We start from the raw sequence: 21,963 nt of genomic DNA, 5'->3' as shown, positions 1-21,963 counted from the left end.
CCCCGGCAATTCCTATGCAGGTTTTGGTAGTGCCACCGCCTCCACCTCTCCCTGTGGGGCCTCCTTCCCCACTGCCTCCACTTGCCCCTGTGATAAAGACTGGTCATTCTATCAACCACGCCTTCAGGGCGTGAGGCGCCACGTGCAGCGGATCAGACTTCTGCTCCTGCCTCACTGGAGGACCAGGCAGACCAGGATGGCAATGACCCGCCCTTCTCCATTTGAGCTTTTCACGACCGGGTGCTTAATATGATGGCACTGCTAGACATCCCAATACCCGAGCCCCCAGCTCCACAAGAGGGGGTACTTTCTGGAGCCTTCACTCTGTCGACACAGGAGCACACCTGCCTGTTCTTTCAGAATGATGGCCTGGCCGAGGCCCTCAAGGTCTGGGGAAAAAACTCTGTCCATGCAACACCTAAACAAGAAAATTGACGCTTGCTACAAGCTTCATGCGTCTGAGGACATATCCTTGTCGGCAGGCCCGCTTTCCTCTTCAATGATGGTGGCAGCAGCTATGCTCCAGTTGAAGCCAGCCTCTACATCCTCCACTGCAGCGTCTCTGATCCTTTCCAAAGAGGACAAACTTCTTGATGCCATTGGGGAAAAAATGTTTTTTCCAATTCGGCTCTTCAGCTGCGTCAGGCTAATACCAAGCTTATCCTGGCGGCTACTAATGTCAAGCTGTAGATGGAGCTCGCCAAGTACCAGGAATGTATTCCTCCTGTTAAACTCGAAGACTTAGGGCGGCTTATCTGATGCCAGAGTTCTGGTGCAGGATCTACCGGAGGCTGCGGCCCATCATGTAGACACTTCTGCTCGAAGCCTTATGGTCGGAGTAGACCTTTCCCACCAGGCGTAACTAGGGGCTATATTTAAAACGGGCAAGATCGAGGGGCCTCCTCTGAGGGCTCTGGCTGCGGAGGGTGACCCTAAGCCTTGCCACAAATAGTCTTGTGGTCGCACCGATCCTGCTGAATGGGCAAAGAAGGAGGGCTAATTCATCTGCAGAATCCAAAGGATTGCAAAATTGCTCTAGATCTTCCAGTACCGGCTCTGCCGAGGTTCACTCGCCAAGGGCTAATTTTTCTGCAGAATCCAAAGGAGCCCAAAAAAGCACTCTAGTTCTGCCAGTACCGACTCTGCCGAGGTTCCCTGTCACAAGGATAAAATGGATAAAAAAGCCCCTAAAACAAGTTCCTTCCTTTTTAGGGTAACCTGGCCAGGGGACTTCTTCCCAGGTACTTCTGGTTCCGTGAGGGGCCCAAGTGGCTCTGGTACCAGGGTTCTCCGAGGTGTTCCGAAAGGGATCTAACCTGTATTCCGGAGTTCGCTCCAAGACCCCTGTCAAGGGTCTGTCAAGACGAGATTTTCATCAGAGGTTCCCCATCTGGGGGCTAAGGTTAAGCCCAACCTTTCTGGGGCTGTTTTGTCTGGGGTGATTCCTGAGGTTTCCAAGTCTGGAACTAAACGTACAGAGCCTAGTCTCGAGGTTTCCTGTACAGTGACTAAAGGCACCGGGGTTATCCCCGAGGATCCCCAACTAGGGGCTATATTTAAAACTGGCAAGATCGAGGGGCCTCCTCCAAGTGCTCTGGCTATGGGGGGTGACCCTAAGCCTTCCCACACAGTCTTGTGGTAGAACCGATCCTGCTGAAGCTAAGAAGGGCAAATTCCCTATGTCTTCTAGTAACACCCCTGCAGAGGTTCCCTCACCAATGGCTAATTCTTCTGCAGAAACCAAAGGAGCTCAAAAGCACTCTAGATCTGCCAGTACTGGCTCTGCTGACGTTCCCTGTCACAAGGCTAAAATAGAGTAAAAAAAAAGCCCCTGAATCCCCTGTGGTGACAATGGCCTCACTGATGCCTGTGACGCAGTTCACCTCGGGCAGTGACATAATGGCGGTTCAACCCACACGGTCTGAGGTGGCCATTTTGATGAGCTCTTTCTCACCAGCGTTCTCAAATTGCTGGTGCAGAGGGACCTATATTTGGGGCCAAGCAGCATTTTCCACAGATTGTGGACATTAGGAATCCTTTCCACCCTTTAATGGATTGCCGTGCTCGGTTTCGCTGCCACACGGTCTCACTCCCTCCTGCGTGTCATCCTTGCAGCGTCAAATCTCAAGCTGTGGAAGGACCTTGCACATTTCCAGGAATGTATCCCTCAGGTCAGGCTGGAAGATTTTAAAGAGGGCCTATTCGATGCCAGAGTTCTGGTTCAGGACCTGCTGGAGGTTGCGGCCATTCATGTAGACACTTCTGCTCGGGGCCTTATGGTTGGAGTAGACCTCTCCCGCCATGCATTTTTGCATGCTACAAAGTTCTCGAAGGAGGTTTGGGATAACGTATTTGATCTTCCCTTGGAAGGTAAAGAGCTGTTCCACTCCTCCACCAATGAGGAACTCAATAAAACAAAGGCAAGCATGCAAACGGCTAAAACTATGTCGGTCCTTGCCAAACCCCCAGCTAAAGCGGCCTATACACAGAGGCCGGGGACCCAAACAAGGTCCTTCTCTTGTTTAAGAGGGTCCCAGGAGCATCCGGCATGCCAGGCAGGATGCTCATCTGGTGCACCTTTGCGCAAGCAGCAAAGGAGAATTGGCCGTTTTTCTCTCAGTCATCAGCCTCCTCTTAGACAACAAGTGGTCCCGCCCCTGATAAGTCATGTAAATTGTTTTCCATCGGTCACACAAGACTGCAGTGGGAGGATGTATATCAGACCATCACAGAAGATCAAATGGGACCACTAACACCGGATTTTCCTCCGATGTTCCCCGTCTGTGGGCTAAGACTAAGCCCAACGCTTCTGGAGCTGCATCACCGGGGTGGTTCCCGAGGTTTCTCACTCTGGGAATAAACGTACCGAGCCTAGTCTTGAGGTTTCCGGTCAAGTGACTAAAAGTACTGGGGTAAAACACTGACATCCCCTGTCATGTGCTCTTTCAATGGCCAGCGGGATCGAGGATCTCCATTTACGGGCTCTGGCTACCGGGCGTGCCCTTAAGCTTTACCACACAAAATATTGTGGTTGTACCAGTCCTGCTGAGGGGGCAAAGAAAGGGGGCAAAGGCCCTAGGTCTTCAAGCACCGTCCCTGCCGAAGTTCCCTCACTGAGGGCTAATTCTTCTGCAGAAACCAAAAGGGCTGAAAGGTGCTCAAGGTCCGCTAGTATTGGCTCTGCCGAGGTTCCCTGTCAAAGGGCTTAAACCGATCCAAAAGCTCCTTCAATCCCTGCAGAGACAATGAACTAACCAAAACCTGTGACTCGGATCACTTCAGGCAGTGACAAAATGGCATTTCAACCCATACGGTCTGAAACAGCCATTTTGACAAGCTCTTCTACACCACACCAATGATGCCGAGAGGGTTTTACACAATCTAGACGTCAGACCTGCTCTGAAGTTCTATCTCGACAGAACAATCAAATTTAGAAGTTCTCCACAACTCTTTGTTGCGTTTGGTGACCCAAAAGGGAAACCAGACTCGAAAGCGTCAATCTCTCATTGGATAGCTTCATGTATTTCCGAGGCCTACAAACCGTCCAACTGCTCACGGATCTGGGATACTCGATGAACTTCGCGAAATCCCACTTGGTACCGTTGCAAGTCTCCCTGTTCCTGGGAGCCAGACTCGACACAGTGGCGCGATTGGCTTCTCCGTCAAAGGAAAGGACGAAGGCCATCCTGGGCAAGGTGCAACGGCTGTTGACCATGGACTTGGCCAGGGTGAGGTCCATCAAGTCCCTACTCGGCATGATGTCATCGTGCATCTACCTCGTGCGCCTTTGCAGGCTGCGGATGCGACCACTGCAGGAGTTCCTCGACGCCCGTTAAATGCAAGCGGCGGGCAGTTTCGAGGACAGGATCTCACTCAACAAGACTTTCCGCCAAGCGATCCGGTGGTGGGGCACCCGCACGCATCTAGCAGCGGGCATGGACTTCCAGACCCCGGCACATCAGGAAACGGTGACGACGGACGCCTCCCTGGAGGGATGGGGGAGCGCACACTGGAGATCTCTACGCAAGAGGCCTTTGGCTCCCAGAGGAGAGGTCTCTGCACATCAATGTCCTGGAGCTCCGAGCCGTGTTCTGGGTCCTCAGGTCGTTCCTTCCGTCCCTCAAGGGCAAGGTGATAAGGATCTTCACCGACAACACCACCACGATGTTCTACATCCGGAAGCAAGGGGGGGCACCAGATCCCCAGCACTATCCAAGGAAGCGCAGGATCTGTGGCACTGGGCCATCACCCAAGGAATGTTTCTGGTACCCTTCCATCTGGCAGGAATAGAGAACACCATCGCCGACTCACTCTGCAAGGAGCTGCGCTCGTGCCACGAGTGGGAGCTGCGGCAGGATTAAGTGGATCTCCTATTCCGACGATGGGGCAATCCCCAGATCGACCTATTTGCGACGGCGACGAACGCCAAGTGTCGGAGGTTCGCTAGCAGGTTTCCCCAGCCAGGGAGCATGGGCGATGTCTTCTCATTCCCCTGGGACAGCCTGTTCCTGTATGCATTCCCACTGTTGCCGTTGCTGCTGCGACTCATCAGTCAACTCAGACGGTCCCGGTGCAGGATGATCCTCGTTGCACCAGCGTGGCCGAGGCAGATTTGGTTCCCGGACCTTCTGGACATGTCAGCACCCCCTTCCCCCAGTCAAATTGCCGACGGACGCAGATTTTCTCACCAGAGAAGGAGGCGCCATCCTCCACCACGACCCGGGGTTGCTGAACCTGCAGGCCTGGCTCCTGCAGCACTAGAGTTCGGAGGGCTCAATATCCCGGCAGAATGCAAGAAGGTGCTTGCAAAGGCCAGGGCGTCCTCTACTCTCAAGTGCTATGGACACAAATTGAAGAGGTTCTCTGTCTGGTGCCGTGCACAGAAGATTAACCCTCTGCGGATTACAGCCCCTCAAGTGCTGCCGTACTTGCTATTGCTAGCCAAGGCGGGGTTGGCTCATGCCTCCATTGAGATCCATCTGGCGGCTATCTCCCGCTACACCAAAACTCTGGGGCGCACGTCGCTGTGGTCCCATCGCCTGGTGAAGGAGTTCATGAAAGGACTGTTCCGATCGTTCCCGCCGGTGAAGGCCCCGGTCCCGGTGTGGAAGCTCAACGTGGTGCTGATCAGGCTCATGGGGCCGCCATTCGAGCCACTGCATTCGGCACCGTTGAAGTTCCTGTCGTGGAAGACAGCATTTCTTGTGGCCATCACCTCCGCACAACGAGTGGTAGAGATCCAGGCCCTCTCCTGTAAACCTCCATACCTGACATTCCACAAGACCAGGGTGGTGCTGAGGACTCACCCCTCCTTCATGCCCAAGGTGCCGTCGGACTTCCACCTCAACGAGCCCTTGGTGTTACCTGTTTTCTTCCCGTCGCCTTTGTCGCCCGCCGAGAGGACTTTGCACTCGCTGGATGTAGGTAGAGCGCTGAAGTTCTACGTGGACCGCACGAAGAGCCTTCGGAAGACATCACAACTGTTTGTGAACTTTGGACATGTGAACCAAGGGAAGGCCCTCTCGAAGGCTTCCATTTCCAGGTGGCTCTCTGGCTGCATCATGCACTGTCACCGGTTGGCAAACCGACCGTTGCCCGGCCGTCTGAGAGTCCATTCGACCAGAGCGATCCCTGCTACCATGGCGTTCCTGTCTGGTGTGCCCCTGCTGGACATCTGCAGTGCTTCTATGTGGAGGTCGACACACACCTTCACGGGATTCTACTGCGTCGACCGGGATTCCAGGAAGGAGTCCAAGGTCGGCCAGGCAGTGCTGCGCAACCTGTTCGCCTGAAGGTGGGCCTGGTGAGGAGGTAAGAGTTGCTTAATGTTGAGTTGATGAAAAGCTTAATATTGAGCCTTGCCACCTCCCGTGGTTGTGCATGTGTGTACTGCTATATATTCTTGTATTCATGAGCATGTGAATCCATGCCAGACCCCATGCTGGAGAAGGAACAAGTTAGTTACCTGTAACTGTTGTTCTCCAGCATGGGTCAGGCATGGATTCACATGCGAACCTTCCCTCCTACCCCTCTGCGGCTCTTCTCTTGGTCCTACTGCCACTTTACGTGCTACCAAATCTGAAGATGGCTGCCAGAGGAGGGGCTTAGGTATTGGGCAGTCATTGGCTGGGGGCAGTATGACCCAGAGACCAGTGATTGGTTACTAGTAGAAAGACAGTTCTGAAACTGATTTTTTTCTTTACTGAGGATTCCCAGCCTGACGACGGGGAATATTCATGAGCATGTGAATCCATGCCAGACCCATGCTGGAGAACAAAAGTTAGTTAAGTAAATTGTTCCTTTTGAGTGGTGGCTCCTCACATTTCCACCCAAATCATTCAGATTTCTAAAATGAGGGTAATCCACAATTGTTCCCCTTTCGATAATACAGCCCTCAGTGCAGTATTTTAATGCCGGTGTCCAAATCATCTAAGCTAGCTGCGCCGTTACTTGGCTACTGACGAAGGTTGAGGCACCAGAGTTATATCTGAACATCTAGCCATCCACCAGAAGGTCTTAAGTCAGGAGAAGAGCCAAGTGCAATAAAAACCCACTTGTCCTTTGTCTACAACTATCCAGTATCATAAAGCCTTAAATGAATAGAGCACGAATTCGGAACCACTGCCATTAACCCTCAGGATGTATTGCTTCCATTATCCGCTGAATATATTGCCACTATGAGTCTCCACTCCCCGGGAGTCCCAGCATCTCGTTGTTCACACGATTGTACTCTGATGCCCTTAGATCCCTTTCAGGTTTACTGTTAATATTAGCACGAAATGATTACTTTCCCTTATATCTCCTGCCATCCAGCGGTCTTCTAAATGGAAGCACATTGTTTTGAAGTAATGGAAAGCAGGCATTTGTTGAGGCAGAGAGCAGCAACTGGAAGCGTGGCTCAGACTCGTGCGTTTTAGAGATTACTGGGATATGGGGAGATGAATATTTAGCTTGGTGTCTATGCAACGAGTGCACGCTCAGCATTATGTGTAGTTGTTATAATGTTAACGCATCACTCCATTCCACTCGGAATGGAGAATGCTTCTCTCCCCCAAGTTCCACCACGGAACGCCTCAGCTGATTCCCCAACCGACAGCCCTCGTCTCCGGGGGCCGTGAATAAATCTCTCTCTTCACCTACCTCCGCCTCAGTATTTATTTTTATTTGGCGACGAGGCTCCCACTTTCCCCCAGTGAGTGACACCGGCCCCCGGAGCTTCCCTGCCCGCGTTCCTGTCATCCTCCAGCAGCAGGGGTGGCCCCGGCGGCTCTTCCCCATTGCTGCTCCCGCCTGCCTCCCCTGCTCCACTGCCCTGAGAGAGAGGGGAGAAGGGGCCGCCCGACAACCACAGAATGGCGGAACGGCACACCAGGTACCGATTTTCTCTATATTTGGGCTGTAACGGGTGTAGCGCTCAATGCGCGTCTTACGAACAAACACCCAACGGCCGTTTGAGGAAGGCACCTCACAACGTGCCCTACGTGCCGCCATCTTACCCACACCCCCTTCCTTCACTGCGACCACGCCGCGGATCTCCGGCAGCTGATCGCAGTGGCCCCAAAGACAAAGCCGCGCACCATAGCGCCCCCACAGGCTGCAGGGGGCAGTGGAAGGGACAGAAACACATTGTGAAGAGTGAAACACATAAGAAATTTCAGTTCACCCCAGAAACACTGTGGCTCAGAAAATTGTGATTCGGACCACATAGTGCACTGAACAGTTCCAAACACCAGACAACAGCAACCAAGCACACCGGACAATTGCAAAAAGAGCACGCCGAACAGTCGCACACGTTATTATATCCTATCAAGTCGCCCACAGTGCCAGGGCACTGGCTGGAAGGGAGTGACCAGTCTTTAGAGATCTAGTAACACACGCTACACGCGCTGCTCTCAACCCAATCATGCAAAACGTGCCGCACCCCACCAAGTTTCTTCCCTGCCCTGGAACCCCAACCTGCCCTTGGGAGCAATGGCTAGACAGCTTCCAGATATATCTCAGGGCCATTGGCGGAAGCAAATTTAATGATGACCTCAAGGAAGCAACCCTCCTGAACTGCATAGGAACCGAGGGCCTGAGGTTATTTAGGGCGCTTCCGGAGCCAGATGGTGCAGATGGAGACAGCAATTGAAAGTTTGACACTGCCTTGATCAAGCTCACCAAACACTTCGGCAGCAAGACAAACGTTGTACTAGAAATATACAAGTTCTTTTCTCGGAAGCAGGCTAAGGGCGAGTCAGTCGATCCATACCTAGCTTCCCTCAGAGTGCTGATGTCTACGTGTGAATTCACAGGCGTTACTGACGAGTACTTAAGAGACCAGCTTGTGCTCAATGTTGCTGATCCCCGCATAAAGCAAAAACTATGGCAGACAAAGAATCCCTCGCTAGACCAAGCCACTGAAATAGTGAGGAGTATGGAATTTGGGGACCGTTGCATGAAGGAGTGACTGATCCTGAAAGAGGGTGTTCAGGTGAAGTCTGTGGAAGGCAGTTCTGACTATAATCAGGACGGCACGTCAGTAGCAGCTGTGAGAAGTGCACCTCAATATACCAGAGGAAACTCTAGAAGAGGGAGAGTATCAGCCTATGACAACCAAAACCTTCGCGCTGTCAGAAGTGTGGGTGGTATAAACGCCACGACGCTGGGAAGATGTGCCCGGCTAATAATGTTGAATGCTACAAATGTGGCCAGTTGGGCCATTTTACCAAATTCTGCCGAAACAACCGAGGAAGACCTGGCAGATCAGACAACAGCAGCAGACGACCTGCCAACAGATATGGGTCCGTGAAGACTGTGGACTATGATCAAATGTCACACAGCATGTTATCCGTCAATCAGACACACCCGCAAGTGCAAATCCTCACGGTCACTTCTTTCCAAGAATCAAGCAGCCCATGGGTTAACATGTATGTCAACGACATTCCCTTGAAAGTAATGGTGGACACAGGGTCCCCCTATACCATGGTGGACCTTGAAACCTTTGTGAAAGTACTTTCTGGCAAGGTCCATGATCTACGGAGCTCTTTGGTGAGAGCCACAGGGTATGGAAAGACACCTATTGACATCATTGGGTACGCATGGATCAAGCTTAGGTTTCATGACACACAAACATACTGCAAGTTGTTTGTGGCCAAGAACGGATCCTCCTTAGTAGGATGGGAAGAGCAAGCAGCCCTCAAGGTGAGAATCCACCCCGGAGAAGATGTCCCTGTACTGAGTGTGTTCAAAAACAAAACCGACATCAAATCTAATTTGGCTGAGCTATTCCCCAAAGTGTTCTGCAATAAGATCGGATTGCTTAAAGGTTTCCAACACAGAATCGTATTGAAAAGAGGTGCTGTCCCCGTGGTTCATGGAGTACGTGGAGTCCCCTTTGGGACCAAAGCAGCACTCAAAGACGAACTCACACGTCTATGCAATGAGAACATTATACAACCCATAGAGAGTTCCCAATGGCTTGCCCCCATCGTCCTGGTAAAGAAACCCGACAATTCCATACGGATGTGTGTCGACCTAAGGGACCTAAACAAAAACATATGGGTCGACAGACACCCACTTCCCAACATATCTGAACTTCTCTCGACCATGGAACCGGCATGTTTTTTCAGCACCTTGGACCTCTCCTCAGCATACCATCAGATTGCCTTGGACGACAGCTCTAAAGCCCTCACCTCCTTCGTCACACCTTTGGGAGAGTACATGTTCAACAGAATGCCATTCGGGCTCGCTTCCGCCGCAGCAGTCTTCCAGAGACCCATGTCGCATCTTTTCGGAGGCCTCAATGGAGTATAGTGTTTCCAGGACGATATTCTTATATCAGCCAAAACTGAAGAAGAGCACGATGCCAAGCTAATGGGCGTATTACGGTAATCCAAAGTAGTGGACTCACCCTCAAGTTGGAGAAATGCAATATAAAGTGCAGTGAAGTCTCTTATCTTGGTCATTCCATCGACGCCAGGGGCATCCGTCCCAAGAAAAAACTCCTGGACACAATATTGAGTTTGGCTGAACCCACCAACAAAGACCAGCTGAAATGTTTTTTAGGGATGATGGAGTATTACTCCAAATTTGTGAGTATCTATGCCAACAGGACGGAAAACATGAGGAAACTCATGAAGAAATCCAACAGATTTGAATGTTCCACAGAATGCAAAAACGAATTTGAGAACCTCAAGTCCGACATCAACCGAGCTCCAGCCCTGAGCATGTTTGATTATAAAGCTAAAACGATAGTGTCAGTAGATGCCAGCAAGATCGGCCTTGGGGGAGTACTAGAGCAGCAACAGAATGGCAACATTGTGACCATCGCATTTGCGTCCAGAGTACTAAGAGGTGCTGAATTGAACTATTCCACCATCGAGAGAGAGGCTTTCGCCGTCAAGTTGGCCCTACAACATTTCAGAAGTCTAATTTGGGGCCTACCCATCCTCCTAAAGACTGATCACAAACCTCTAGTCAACATCCTGCAATCCAAAATACCACACCTTATCTCACCGAGAATAAGACGCTGGTTTTTAGACATCATGCAATACAATCTTCAAGTTGACTACAATCCTGGCCCACAGAATCAAGTAGCAGACTGTCTTTCGAGACTACCCAAAATTCAAGATAAACAAGACATTGAAGACGAAGATCAAGACGAAGACATCATAGCCACCATAAATCTTGCCATCCCCTCCGATGAATGGACACGCATCACCAAAGCCGACACAGAACAACAGGAAATCAGAAGAGCCGTGATGAACGACTGGGTTGGTATTGGACAAGAGTTGGCGAACTTCACACCATTCAAAGATGAGATATCCATGAATGAAAATCCCATATTTAGGGGGAAGTAGAGTAATTCCAGCCGTGGCACTCAGAAAGAAGCTACTTTACCTAGCCCATGAAGGACATCTGGGAAGGAGTTTGACAAAGAACAGAATCAGGAACAACTACTGGTGGCCCAACATGTGGAAAGAGGCGGAAGAGACAGTAAAAAACGGCAGTGCCTGCGCTTCCAGTGACAAATCGAAAATCGTAAGGAAAACCCCACTTCAGCCGGTGGAAATACCCAAACATGTATGGTCAAAGCTGGCAATAGACATTATGGGCCCCTTCGAAAATCTGGAGGCAGTAAAAATATTCATCATTGTAATCGTTGATTACACCTCCAAATGGACCGAATGGGGCGTAGTGGAAACCAGTGCAACTACGAAGAAGGTCATTGACTTCCTAACCAAAATATTTAACAGGGAAGGTGACCCCAGAGACATAGTCTCAGACAACGGCTCCCAGTTCACCTCGTCAGAATTCCAAGAATTCCTTGATAAAAAATCCATAAACCACATCACTACATCACTTTATCACCCAATGTCTAACGGGTTGGTGGAAAGAATGAACAGACTGATTAAAAGTGTCATCCAACTAGCCACAGCCAATGCTATGTCATGGAGAGAAACCCTCAAGGAGGCCTTGCATGCATATAGAACAACGCCACACTCCACCACTAACTCAGAGCCCTTCACCTTGATGCGGGGCAGAACCGCAGCTAACCAACTGAGACCAGCATGGATATTCTTAGACACTGGTGAGGCAAGAATGAACATGGAACCAAAAGTGGATATGGAACAAATCCACAAAACCATAAAGGAGAAGCAAAAGAAGTACAAAACATACTACGACCAGAAGAACGGAGTAAAACAGATGCTCCTTCAGGAAGGAGACTGGGTCTGTGTCAGAGAACCCAAGAAAACACTCAAGGGTGAATCCAAATTCAGACCTCCACAAAAAGTCATACATTGTCACGACAAATCTGTCACATTAGACGATGGAAAGAGATGGTCCCACGATGATCTCGTGAAGATAACCAATGACATCTGCAGGGCGAGCACTTCCAATAACAATTACAATGACACTTGGTCAAGAGAGAATGTGAAGAGAACAACCAACGACACATGCAGACCCAGTACACCTACAGACTCGCATGATGATGTAAGGTCAAGAAATGAACCCTTCCCTGAAAAGATATACCACCTCAAACATACAAGAAACAACGAACACCACCACCAAGATGAAGAAAGATCCACCAAGAGTCTGTCGAAAAAGAATCGCAAGATCATCCGAAACTTCAGCAACGATTTCATCTACTATTGACTACCAATATCTACTCCTGCAATTTCTTTTAGCCAACCATCCCACCCCTCTCTTCTGACTTCACTCCCCCCCCCCTCCCATGCCCCTCTTTCCCTTAGGTAAGGAGATGTTATAATGTTAGCGCATCACTCCATTCCACTCGGAATGGAAAATGCTTCTCTCCCCCAAGTTCCACCACGGAACGCCCCAGCTGATTCCCCAACCGACAGCCCTCGTCTCCGGGGGTTGTAGAATAAATCTCTCTCTCTTCACCTACCTCCGCCTCAGTATTTATTTCAGTAGTGCAGCACAATGAGCCTTTACATCAGGAATACACTGACCCATAATAAAAGCGCCTTCCCAGTTCTCAATCTGCAGAGTGCAGATTTCTAGAAATCCAAGTTAACTGCATAAAGAAGTCGAAAGAGGCAGAATCCAGTTGTGAGATTGAAGCGCTTCATCAGAGTGACTGCGGGGCATAACCCCAATACCCCTATATGTCAGTGACGGCTTCCAGTACCTCCTCTCACAAATCATTGTGTGGTCCTGGCCTTGCAAACGTGTGCGGGGCACTCCGGTGACGTAGATATCCGGGTTTCGCGTTTTGGCATGAGGGCAGGAACGATAGAGTTGCACATTGCGATCAGAGTTTACAAACCGCCTACCAACATCCATGGTTAATATAAATGCCGGCCGTGGAACTGCTGGGGGCAGGGCAGGGTGTGCCAGACAAGATCATGCAGAGTGATGGCATGGCACTCCATAGTCTGTTTAGTGCCCAGCTGACATTTCAAGCATTTATTTCAACTCCAAACAACACCCCCCCCCAAGACTTCAGTGAGGCCGGGTTGAATTAACATAACTTGCCAATCACTCAGAGCAGTACCGCAGGTTTTCTCCGCCTCAGCATCGTCCGCACACCAAGTGTTCATCAGCTCGCAGATTCCACCTTCTGTTCCACTCATATCAATCCGAAATCCGCTGACTTCCACAGGCGCATATTCTGTGAACCACGCAACATGTCCAGTGCCACGTGACTCACGCTGATTGCACTGATCCAAAGAGGGCCTTTCCTCATATTTCTCTCCATAGTATCTTTTAAGTAAACACAAAGTTCCATACAGCCGTTTGTCAACGGTCTTTTCCCTACCTTATAATTTTTTTTTTAAACATATTTTTATTGTTTTCTGATGCAAAAATAAACATTAACACAATTATTTCTCCCAACTTCCCTCCCCCCCTCCCTGTAAGAGTGGGTCCTCATCAGTTTTTAGTTCTGGAACATTTACGTACTGAACATGTCTGATATTTTAATGTTATGTGGACACCATTGGTCCATGTAGTCTGATTCCAAATATTCTAGGACTTGTCCCCATTCCTTCATGAACGTGTTGTTTTGGTCCTGGAGATGGTGCGTAATCTTTTCCATGGTCATTTGGGACCACACCTTTTGCAGCCAGGTGAATACCAGCGGCGGGTCTCGTTTCTTCCAACTTTGGGCTATCGTTGCCCAGGCTGCAATGACTAAACCCATGAAGCGCCTCCATTGTGCTTTGTGGAGTCTCTTGGCCTGTGGGTCTTTGAATCCGCACAACCACACTCTTTTCCCCATTTGGTCTGCCTATGGGAACATTTTCTGGATTTCCATTCGCACTTCCTTCTAGAAGCCCTGTACCCCCTGGCAGTCCCACCAGATATGCCTCCAAGTTCCTGCGTCTGGGCACCCCCTCCAGCAGCGATCCGACGTTGCCGGATACATTGATTTGAGCCTCTCTGGGGTGTAGTGCCATTGTGTGGTTATTTTCAACCACATTTCTCTGGTTTGGACTGCCCTGGTGAATTTTGGGATGCCCGCCCAGAGTTCTTCCCATTGCTGCCTGGTTATTTCTTCCCCCAGCGTGGCTTCCCATCTCCTCATGTATGCCCATTTTATTTCCTCTTCTTGTGTGTTAATGTGGGTATATAGGGTTGACACCAGTTTTTTGTCTCCTGGGTTGGAAATTATGTACTGTTCAAATGGTGTAAGGTCCCTTGAGGCCGCCTGGAAGATCTCTGGTGTACTTAGCCAGTGTTTTAATTGCTCGTATCTATAGCGGTCGGTCTCTGTTAGTTTCCACATGTTTTTGCATTCCTCGAACGATCGTATTTCATTATCCTGGATCATTTCGCCTATTTTCCTGCATCCAGCTGTTTCCCATTTCTCAAAGGTGCCGAATTCCTGTCCCGGGGGGAACTGAGGGTTTCGGCAAATTGGCGTGAAGGGGGCCAGTGGGGTGGTCATGATTCCCTTCCTGGTTTGGTCGTCCCATGCGTTGAGGGTGGCTTTCATGACCTGACTAACTCTGAGGTTCTGGTGTCTGCGTTGTTTTTGTTTCCATAGTAGGTCCTCTAGGGGGGTCCTGGCCACTGCCCTGTCTTGTGTTGCCCAGATCGTCTGTTGGTCCCCCCCCCAACCATTCTTTGAGGATCCAGAGTTGGGCTGCCTGATAATATTTTTTGAAGTGGGGGAGGGACATACCGCCTGCCTTGGTAGGTGCCGTGAGAATGGCTCTGGAGATCCTCGGTGGTTTCCTATTCCACACGTATTGGAAGAGTGCTTTGAAGAAGGAATTAGGGACTGTCACTGGGAGGGAATGGAAGTGGTATAGCACCCTGGGGAGTATATTCATTTTTATTGCTTGGATTCTGCCCCACCACGAAATCCTAAGCGGGGACCATCTTTCTAGATCCTGTCTGACTTTAGCCAGGAGATGTGTGTAGTTGTTCTTATAAATCATGTCGACTCTGTGTGTTAGCGTCACCCCCAGGTATTTGATACCCTCTTCCACTATTTTTAGACTTAGCATGCCTGCAACTGTTTCTGTTGTCTCCTTGTCTCCGGCAAGGAGCATAATCTCTAATTTATTCTTGTTAATCTTCAGGCCTGAGATCACCCCAAATTCCTCCAATATTTCTATGGATCTTGTCAGGGAGTTCACAGGGTCTTCCAGGGCCAATAGCATGTCGTCTGCATATGCAATAACTTTATGTTGCCTGCCCGCCATCTCGATCCCTCTTACCCCCACCGTTTCCCTTATCTTGATTAGGAGAGGCTCCAAAAATATGGCATATAGCAGAGGTGATAGGGGGCATCCCTGTTTCGTACCCCTCATGATCTCCACCCTCCCAGTGACCTCTCCGTTTATTGCTATTCTTATCGATGGGGAGTTGTAGTTGGCCTTAACCATATTTATAAACTGCTCTCCGAACCCCATATGCGTCAACGTTTTAAGGAGGAAGGACCATTCAACCCGGTCAAAGGCCTTCTCGGCGTCTAGTGAAAGTAGGATTGCTGGTGTGTGGGTGATGCCTATTTTTTCTATAAGGTGGATCACTCTTCTTAGATTGTCGTGTGTTTGCCTACCTGGGATGAAGCCTGATTGATCTGTGTTTATTAGGGTCGGGAGGAGTGATGATAGTCTGGCAGCCAGTACTCTAGTGTAGATTTTGGCGTCTAGGTTTATTAAGGCTATCGGGCGGTATGAGGCCGGGAGAGTGGGATCTTTACCTTTTTTGTGGAACACAAGGACTTTTGCCTCATTCATGGAGAAAGTGACGTTCCCACTGTCCTTGAATGTGTTTAGCAGCCTGGTCAGGAATGGAACAAAGTGTCTGCATATTTTTTGTAAAATTGGGCCGTGAAGCCATCCGGGCCTGGTGCCTTTGACATGGGGAGGCCCGCTATTGCCCTGTGGACCTCTTCCTCTGTAATCCTTGAATCTAAAGCCTGTTTGTCTTCTTCTGGTATTGTCTGAATGGGAATAGATTGCAGGATCTTGTCTTGTTTCTTTTCGTCCGGGTGTTCCGTTGCATATAGATCTTGGTAGAACGCCTTAAAGGCCCCCCCTATGTCCTTTGAGTTTGTATGAGGTATGCCTTGCGCATCCTTGATGTTCAAGATCGTCATTGCTTTCTGTTTTTCTCTAAGTTGTCTTGCTAGATATTTGTCCGCTTTGTTGGCCTTGATGTAGTGTCGCTGTTTTAAATATAGTAGAGAACTCTCTGCTTTTTTTTTGCGGAGCATCTCTAGTTGACCATGCACGTGTTTCATTGCTTTCTTGAGAGTTCTAGTCGGATGGAGTGTTAGCTCCTCCTGTATGTCTGTTAGTTTCTTTTCGAGCGTTCTTTCCCATTCTTGATGTTGTTTGTCTTTGGCTGCCTTTTGTGCTATGACATGTCCCCGGGTTACTGCCTTGAAGGCTTCCCATACTGTTCCCAGTGGAACTTCTCCATTGTTGTTTAGGTCAAAGTATTCCCTGATTTTGTCCCTTAGATCCTCTCCCTGCACCTGGTCCATTAGAATGTCGGACGGCATTCTCCATCTCCAGAGACCTCTTCCCCTTCCGGGGGCCTGTACATCGAGCCATAGCAGGGCGTGATCTGACAACGCTATCGCTCCCTTTTCGATATCCTGGATCCTACCCATCAGTCCCACCGACACCCAGAAATAGTCAATCCTCGACATCGTGTTGTGCACGTGCGAGTAGTAGGTGAATCCTGCATCTTGTCCCCTTATTTCCCTCCATGCGTCTCGTAGTGCCATCTGTTGCATCCTTTGCTTTAATCGTTTGGAAGGGGTCCCATGTGGCTGCGTTCCCCCCTCGCTCCTATCTATGTGAGGTTGCCAGGCCAAGTTCAAGTCTCCACCCAGGATTATCTCTCCCTTCGCAAATTCTTCCAGTTTCCCCAGAGTATCCCGGAGAAATCCATCCTGCCCAGTGTTCGGCGAGTATATTGCCGCTAGGGTGAGTCTATAGCCTTCTAAGGAGATATTAACAAATGCAAACCTCCCTTCCCTGTCTACTCGAGTGTCTATGAGGTTTGCTGTCAGACCCCCTTTCGCAGCAATCAGGTACTCCTGCTCTTTTTTCCCCAGCATTCGCCTGCGCCCAGATTATATATCCTCTGAGGTGTACTTTCTTTTTGTCCTGTGCCTTAATGTGTGTCTCCTGGAGGAGCAAAATGTCTGCCTTTTCCCTTCTCAGCAGGGCCTCCATTTTTTTCCTTTTCACCGGTGAGTTCAGCCCCCTTATATTTTGTGAAAAAATTCTGAGCTTCCCCATCTTTTCTACTCTGCTTGTACAATTATCGTTCCCGTATACTGTGATCCCTTCCCTCTTCCGGATTGTCCCCCACCCTGCTTCCCCCCCCAACTTCCCAACTCCCCCCCAACTATTAACATGAATTCAACTTCGATCCCGAGGAGGGCCCAGGCACCTAAGGTTGCTAGGGCGTTGCGCCTATCGCTCCCTGCCCTCTCATAGCTCGGGATTAACTGTGCGGGGGGTCCTAAACCCCTCTTCATCCTCTACCTAGGGTGCTTCCCTCCCATTCCCCCGCCGGTCCTCTTCTACTTGGTAATCCGAGGTTTCTAGTTAATCTTCTTCCGCCCTCTGCCTTCAAGGGGGGACGAGCCGGTGGCCCTGTTGATCATCTCTAGTGGTCTCCTGCTGGTTTCCCTCTTTTCCCCTAGCCATTTGGTTTCTTCTTTTGTCTCACTACCTCCCATCCTCTCAACCTTTTGTGGGTCTCCCTTTTCGTCCTGCTATCCCCTGTGTCCGTCTCTTCCATCTGCTTATCCATTATATTGAGCCCCTCCTCGCAAGTAGTCACCCTTCTCTGCTTTCCCTCCCACTCGAATACTAGGCCGAATGGGAACGTCCATTTGTATCTGATTTCATTCGCCACCAATTCCTTCACCAATGGGGCCATTTCCCTTCTTTTTAGGAGTGTTGCTGAGGCGACATCTTGGTACAACTGTATTTCCACTCCATTCATCCTTATGTGGTCAAGGTGCCTCGCTTTCCTTAGAATCAGTTCCTTTTGTGGGTAAGAAGCGAGTGCTGCTAATACGTCCCTGGGTCTCTCCCCTGGGGCGCCAGTTCTTCTCGGACCCACCCTGTGGACTCTGTCTATCCCAAGGTTCTCTGATTCTTGTTCTTCGATTATATCTCTGAACACCTCTTGTATCGCTGTTTTAAGGTCTTTGTCCGTCACTGATTCGGGCACATTCTTTATACAGATGTTGGATCTGCGGGAACGGTTCTCCAGATCTTCACACTGGATTTCCAGGTTATGGGTTAGCCAGATCAAGTGCTCTTGTGTTTCGCTGTTCTGTTTCGTTTCCTCTTCTATATTTTGTACGATTCTCTCTACTGTGTCTGTCCTTTCCTCCAGCTTGGCCACATCTATTTTCAAGTCCTGTACCGCCTGCTTCATCTCGTTTTTCATGGAGGCGAATTGGTCCTGGACTGTGGACATAAACTTGTCCTGGAGCTCCGCAAACCAGGCCTTCATATCATCCTTTGTCGGGGGGAGAGCGCTCTGGTTTGGGAGATACGTGTCGAAAGGGAGTTCTTCTCCTGACCTGTCTCTTGGGACTGCCTGTGCTTCTGAGGACCACATTTGTAGCAGACTTGTGTCCTGTTTGTGAGATTGCGATGTGGGTTGAGAGGGGGCCCCTTTCCCCTTTGCTCGTGACATCCGCCTTGATTGTAAGGGGGGGTGACTGTTGGTGGTGTGGTCCCCCACAGGGCTGCCGGAGTTTTCTTATCGGGGGGGTTGTTGCCGCCTCCCCTACGGCCTCCTTGAGTGCGGGGGTGCCCTGAGGCCGGCGTCCTGTGTATGTGCCCCCGCCTGATCGTGGCCTTATGTGCCGGGGATAGTGTAAGGAGGGGGGGGTGCTTGTGCGGGCACGCTCACCTCTCGATCTCCTCTTATGCCAGCAATGCCCGCCGTGCCGTGTCCGTGGGTGCCCGGATGGTACCTCCTCCTCCTCTCGTTCTTCGCCGCCGGAGTGTCGATCCCTGTGTGCCTCGCTGCTGCCGATCCGGCTGCTCGTGCTCTTCTCCCCCCGTCTGCGCCGTGCCGCCCACTGCACCCCGCGGTGATGCAGGGATTCTTCTTGGTGCTGGGCCGGGTCCCGTTCCTCTTTTCTCTGTGTCGGGATAGTAGGCGGCCCTCTCCCCGGGACTCTGTTCTTTCACGGGTCCGCCGCTGGGCAGCCTCCTCCGCTAGGCCGCCGAGGACGCCCTCGGTGGGGGAGGGGCAGTTGCTTCTTTCAGCGGCGGGATCGCCGGGGGCTGTGTTGCCGGGGCTGTCTCCGATCGCCACCGTGTCCACTGTCTCTTGGGTGTTGCGGTTCTGATTCCAGTGCGGGAACCGTCGGAAAAGCTCGTTTGAAGTGCTTTTTTGTTTAGGCCCTGCGGGAGCGCGATCTAGACGCGACCTCCACTGCCGGCGGCCATCTTCTCCCTACCTTATAATTAACATTAAAAATTGAAAACTAAGAAAATATCAACTGTAAACCATGATTAAAAAAGACCACTCCAAGCTGCTTAGACCATCATCTCTTCTTGTTTGGGGGCATACCCTTTTGTGATGCAGACGCAGTCTCCATAGGTAGTAATTCCAAATCTGCTTAAAAGGCTACAGCACTTTTCTCAGTAAAGGAATAAATCTGTCCCTCAATCACCACCTGAAGAATAGCCGGATACACCTTATAATACTGCAGTTTCTTATTCCTTGCTTTTTCTGTCACCCAACTCGCCTGATTTTTTAAGAATTAGTTATTTTGTGGGAGATCTCAAGAACTTCACTATGAAATGCCTTGGTCTCTGACCCAACGAAGGCTTCTATCCTAGAGACCTATGTGCTCTCTCCATCTCCAAGGGGGTATAGAGACCAGTTTCCACATTGATAACAAAGCCTTTTCCATAAATGTCAAAGGATTTCCTCGCTCCACATTTTCAGTAAAGCCAGCCACCTGATGTTTCTTCTAGAGACGTTTTCTTGCTCTGACAATTCTTATTTTATCGTAAAATTTCAGTCTTCTCTGCAGTAGACAGGTGATCCATAGCTCTCAACCGTTTGTGTTGCAAAGGCGGGTGAAATCACCCGATTTTGTTTTTGGCAGTTGAGACGCCCATTGGAATGAATGGGCGCGCAGGAGGCTTGGCGGGTGAGTCAGCCCTTTACAAGGCGGGTGACACCCGCCAAAAGCATGTGAGCTGAGAGCTATGGGTCATCTTCAATTGCAGCAACTTTCAAAGTGAGATCTGTATATCTCTCTTCAGCATTAATCAACTTGGTTTGTATCTCTGCTATGTCCAGAGTCGCGTTTGTGAGAAGTTCCAGATGCTTGTCATCCCTCTTCTCAGTATCTTCTCCTCCATTCTGTCGTTTGGTCGGTTGAGAGGTTTCTTTCAAGCCAGGTTCAGCCATGTTGTTAGAGGATATTAGTTATTAGTCAGGGCACAGGAGCACAGACTCTATGCTGCCATCTCTGAGGTTGGAAGTTCCGGAATCAAAAAGCTTGTTTCTAATCATTAGTCACCAAATTCACTGAACATTTTCAAAACTCTCTTACACCCTCTCATTTTGATGTTTAATTCATTAAACAGCATAATCCAATGTAGGGAGCAAGGTAGCTAGCAGAGCACTGAAGTATGTGAATGTGATAATGCTTTTTTGGAAGAGACTGTTTCTAATATGGCACTGAATAAACCATAGCCTTTTAGTATGAAATGGGCATACACAAGTCTTTTTGTATGTAGATGATAATGACGATCGCTCTTGAGAAAAATTTCAGACACTTTCTTTTCCTTGACAGACGCTTGGACACAATGGCATCACCAATAGGCAATGGAATGTTTGTAATTACGCAATACATTCCAGCTGGAAATGCGTACCCTGCAGAACAGAATGCACAAATGGGCCAGATGCCTGGATTTCTTCAGAGATTCCTAAAGGGGGAACCGAAGGCCCTTGGGGTAAGTTCTGTTCTCAGAAAATGAATTACTACCTCAAAAACATGAATAAGGGAGTATTGTAGATGGTGTAACGTGTGATGTTCTACATTTTACATGTGGATTTAAGATTTGCAGACATGTTAACCACCATATGTAGAATGGTATTGAAAAAAACAGAATTATTTAAATTCCATAATGCAGGTAATGTACACAGTCCAATACTTTCCCTCCATTGCCAATGTGTGTGTTCCAGGTTTATATTGGAACACATGACTATTAATTTGTATATCAGTTTGTTCCCTTCAAGAAGGACAGTTCAGCACTAAAATGCCAGGTTTTTCTCCTCAGAACAAGAGTTCCAGCAGAAACCAGACACGTGTTTCTACACTATTGGGCATACTCGGCACACAAGATATAGCATCTCTCTGAACACAGAAAGCAACTGGTCCACATGTGGATTACACATACTAATTGAAAGTGAAGCCCAACATGTTCAAACTTGCAGAGGAGAAATATCCATTTGCATATCAGTCTGCTCTCACCCACAAGGACAGTCCAGCCTTTAATGATCAGATTCCTTTTCAGCGATTCTGAAAGGGGGAACGAAAGCCCAACTGGGTATATACTACATTCTGATCTCAGAAAATGGGTTACTCCCTCGGAAATATGAGCACAGAATAATATAGATGGTGGGACTTTCTTCTTTCCTATGCTTTATTTATTCAAACACTAATATGTACCACAGCCTGTAGGCAATTAATACTGTAGAATACACTTTTTGCCACAAAATGTTCATCCCCACCTCCACACACATCACCAGAAGTTACAGCATCCAGCACAACGACCTCTATGGGAAAACTGCTGGGGGGCTCACTATTTTCCCCAAAACTTTGTGGGCATGCATCATCCATGTGTGCACCGCACATGAATATATGGAACTCCTCACTTTCCACTTCACACTCACCTACACCCAAACAGCTATCTTCCACCTGATTACCCAAAACCTGCATAGCCTTTATTTTGCGGAAATGACAGACCTCACCACAATAGCATCCAT

General features: G+C 49.4%; 1 protein-coding gene across 3 annotated transcripts in view; it reads left to right on the top strand.

Annotated features, from left to right (window-relative positions):
• Positions 1-21,963, top strand: part of LOC138497707 (membrane-spanning 4-domains subfamily A member 4D-like) — a 780,628-nt gene that overhangs the window by 153,062 nt on the left and 605,603 nt on the right. For all 3 annotated transcript variants that reach the window (XM_069621331.1, XM_069621330.1, XM_069621332.1), the window contains exon 2: positions 20,768-20,927. In XM_069621331.1, coding sequence (XP_069477432.1) covers positions 20,768-20,927 — 160 coding nt within the window. The remainder of the gene's footprint in view (positions 1-20,767; positions 20,928-21,963) is intronic.

The sequence above is a fragment of the Ambystoma mexicanum genome, chromosome 5q (genome assembly GCF_040938575.1).
Source record: "Ambystoma mexicanum isolate Mex_15411 chromosome 5q, UKY_AmexF1_1, whole genome shotgun sequence".
In the NCBI taxonomy this organism is placed as follows: Eukaryota; Metazoa; Chordata; class Amphibia; order Caudata; family Ambystomatidae; genus Ambystoma; species Ambystoma mexicanum.
The sequence above is the reverse complement of the archived record's forward strand: the minus strand, read 5'-3'. Positions and strand labels throughout refer to the sequence as shown.